We start from the raw sequence: 3,609 nt of genomic DNA on the forward strand, positions 1-3,609 counted from the left end.
TTATTTGGTTTATAAATTTCAATATTTAAAATTTTTACCTTCAAATTTTACTAATGTTCACTTTGATATTTGACGTTATTTTTCAATTAGCTAATTCTATGATGTGGTTTTTAAAATTAATTTTAACAGGGGAAATTAATAAAAACTAATTTATTTTTAAAAAATCAAATTAATAAAAATTAATGTAAAAGATAAATTGAAATTAAACTTAAAATTCAATGGACGAATCAAAGTGTAACATTTTGAAAGAAAGTAATAAAAATGTTTCATAAAAAGAAAAATGAAAAACCATTATTGTTTTTCAAATTCAAACAGTAAATGTCCAATTAAGACAACTCCATAATTGAACAAATAAGGGTACTTTCGTCATTTCAGTATTGAACGGTCCATCGCATTTCTTTAGGGTCCGGTTTTTTCCTCCGAATATACATCAACAAAAATAACTCCTTGTCACCAACCCAGTCGCTAAGTTCAATCCCGACCGTTCAATTTCAGACAACTTCAATATCTGACGGTCAGCATTCAGCCTCTAGAACCCTCTTTTTCCCCTGCTGGTAGTATTTATGTAGCTTTCCTCTACCATGGAGGAGCTTGTGGTCGACTCGTGCCCAAAGAGTTTCTTCTTCTCGTCCATTTCCAAACCTTCCTTTTTGTTCTAAGGTAATTTTTAATTTCTATTCGTTGACTTTGATAGAATCAAGCATCAGTTCCCATATCTTTTTCTAGTTTCTGATAATGGGTTCGTTTCAATTTTATGAAATTTGTAGTGATTTCAGTTTCTGAAGATGATTTTTAGCTGTTTTTGGTTTGTGGGTTGGATCTAAAAATGTGGGTTTCGATTTGTTTGATTTCAGTTTCATCATCACCATGGTAAAGTGCTACCCTGTTGTGACAGAGGAATATCAGAAAGCCATCGAAAAGGCCAAGAGGAAGCTTAGAGGATTCATAGCTGAGAAGCAATGTGCTCCTCTAATTCTTCGTCTTGCGTATGTCCTTCTCTCTGATTATTCTCAACACCACCCCCCTTCTCGTGAGAGATTGTCTTAGAGATTTGCTTGTTATTGTGGTTTCTTTGCAGATGGCACTCTGCTGGTACCTTTGACCATAAATCCAGGACTGGTGGCCCTTTTGGAACTATAAGGTTCTCCAATGAGCTCGCCCATGGCGCCAACAATGGCCTTGACATCGCTGTTAGGCTATTGGAGCCCATCAAGGTTCAGTTCCCTAACATCTCATATGCAGATTTCTACCAGGTAATAATCAGTTGGTTTGATCAAATCTGTTTTTAGGGGGTTTTGAGTTTGTCTGTTTGTTGTCTAATTTCTTGTTTGTGGGTTTGATTTGTTGTAGCTTGCTGGTGTTGTTGCTGTTGAGATTACTGGTGGACCTGAAGTTCCTTTCCACCCTGGTAGAGAGGTCAGTGAAGAAGATTAATGAATGTTTTAATTGTTTGGTGTGATTCTTGTAAGTGGAGAATGCATATGTTTCTAGATATGGGTGGTCTGGATTGTTACCTCTTTTGGCAATGTTTGTTTTGGACTGGTATACTTCATTGACTACTTTAGCTTTTTCTGAGTTTTGCTTCTTGTTCACTTATTGTATCTTGGAAAGCCATTTTTCTGTTTTTGACTCTCCGTTTTTAGGTGTTGTTGAGTTTAGTTTGACTTGTTTTCAGGGAATGATTTGGTATATCATCCAAAATGTTTTTGCCTTTTCCTAACAGTTTTCATGGGGCTGTCTTTTCTCCTTTCATTTCTCATGATATATGTCTGGGAAGGGTTGTAAAATGGTCCAAATCACTTTTTTTCATTTTCAAAATTACTTGATAAATGCTTTTTATTATGAAGAAATGTGATTAAAAGTGTAAAATAACCATTGAATTGATATTGAGTGAGCAAAGTTTGTGCTTCAGAGTGATTTTAGACTTGGAAAAAAGTGATTTTAAAGATTTCAACCCTAATACAGCCAGCTTGAGAGATTTAATCAGATCATCAGGGGCTATTATGAAACTCTTAAAGTGTAATAACGTAATTGAGACCGAGCTCAATTAATACAAAGAAACTGAAATGATAGTTTGTCCTTCCTATTTAACTTTACAAAATGGTCTGATATTGTAAATTGTTGGTCTCTGTGCTACAGGACAAACCCGAGTCACCCCCAGAAGGTCGCTTGCCTGATGCTACTAAGGGTTAGTTTCCGTGACAATCTTGTTGTTATGTGAATGGTGAAAAGGACTCCTCATCATGATTGTTATGTGTTCTGTTCAGGTTCTGATCATCTGAGGGATGTTTTCTACACCATGGGTCTCTCCGACCAGGACATTGTCGCCCTCTCTGGTGGTCACACATTGGTTCGTTTGGTCTCATCGTTTAAAATACATTGAAACTGGATTCTTGAGCCTCGTGCATAAGTGATAGGAAGTGTTAAAAGAATGAATCAATGAACTTGAATTTACATATGATCAAGCAATTGAAGTTCTTGGAGCTGACAGTGATTTAACTTGACAGGGTAGGGCACACAAGGAACGATCCGGTTTTGAGGGGCCATGGACTACCAACCCTCTCATCTTTGACAATTCATACTTCACGTAAGTTAAAGCCATATATAGTATGTGATAATTTATTAATGTTGTGAAAAAATGTTAAGAAAACTGTTGGTTTCAACAGTGAACTCTTGACCGGGGAGAAGGAAGGCCTTCTGCAGTTGGTATCAGACAAGGCACTTCTGTCTGACCCTGAATTCCGTCCCCTTGTCGAAAAATATGCTGCGGTATGTTTTTTTTCCATCTTTGGATCAATTGGATTTATGATTTTGCACACAAGGACCACCTTTGCTTATGGTGAATGAATGGTTCTGTATTCTGTTCACATTTTTCAGGATGAGGATGCTTTCTTTGCTGATTATGCTGAAGCTCACCAGAAGCTTTCTGAGCTAGGGTAAGATTTTTCGACCTCCATGTTATCAATTTCTTGTATCGGTCATTGTCTGGAGCTAAAAAGGGAAGTTTCATAACTTGAGAAATTTAATTGTGCAGTTTTGCTGATGCTTGAGGAATTGGAATAGGAAAATGAGGATGCAGGTGGTGGTGGTTTATGTTAGCTTTGATTTGTAATGAAATGGGAAGGTTGGTTGGTTTGGGTGACTCTTGTTTTCTGGACAGTTGGTTTGATTTTGGGCTGTCTTGTTGGGGAAGACTTTGAGCAGAATGTAATATTCATCTCCCAGCTTCTTTGGACTTAAATAATGTTGCTTAAAAATTTATCATTTTGGTGTTTTTTAGGCCATAATCGAATCAACATCATAAATGTTATCGAGCACAAAATATGTGGTTAAATTTGCAATTTTGATATCGATATAAATATATATTAAATCTTATTTAATGTATCTCCATACTTTAATTTTATTTGATATTTAATGTATCAAATATAATAAATATATATTAATTGTATCCAATACAATTAATATATTTTTCTTCACAAATTTGAATGAATCAAATTTTTGTTTCAATACACTTTTAATTCTTGTTGGTCCGTGGTGAGTTAGTAAGGGATCTTGTGGATATAAATTATAAGTTTCAATGATTCAAGATAAATTAATTAAAATTTTTAA

The 3,609-nt window shown here is 35.2% G+C and overlaps 1 protein-coding gene across 3 annotated transcripts; it reads left to right on the forward strand.

Moving 5' to 3' along the window:
* The first annotated feature begins 593 nt into the window (after positions 1 to 593).
* Positions 594 to 3,322, forward strand: LOC120083781 (L-ascorbate peroxidase, cytosolic). Of its 3 annotated transcripts, none has more exons than XM_039039646.2 (10): positions 594 to 660; positions 855 to 986; positions 1,079 to 1,253; positions 1,351 to 1,416; positions 2,140 to 2,188; positions 2,268 to 2,350; positions 2,508 to 2,587; positions 2,667 to 2,769; positions 2,878 to 2,936; positions 3,035 to 3,322. In XM_039039646.2, the coding sequence occupies exons 2-10, from the start codon at positions 868 to 870 to the stop codon at positions 3,048 to 3,050; spliced, it is 750 nt and encodes a 249-aa protein (XP_038895574.2). In that variant the 5' UTR covers positions 594 to 660; positions 855 to 867; the 3' UTR covers positions 3,051 to 3,322. The 3 variants fall into 3 exon arrangements, with proteins under 3 accessions (XP_038895574.2, XP_090172096.1, XP_090172097.1); XM_090315970.1 differs by having other exon boundaries at positions 594 to 657; positions 854 to 986; XM_090315971.1 differs by lacking the exon at positions 3,035 to 3,322 and having other exon boundaries at positions 594 to 657; positions 854 to 986; positions 2,878 to 2,940.
* The last annotated feature ends 287 nt before the right edge of the window (positions 3,323 to 3,609 follow it).

Source organism: Benincasa hispida, chromosome 8 (assembly GCF_027475165.1).
Source record: "Benincasa hispida cultivar pf3 chromosome 8, pf3_genome.v1.1, whole genome shotgun sequence".
NCBI classification, from domain to species: Eukaryota; Viridiplantae; Streptophyta; class Magnoliopsida; order Cucurbitales; family Cucurbitaceae; genus Benincasa; species Benincasa hispida.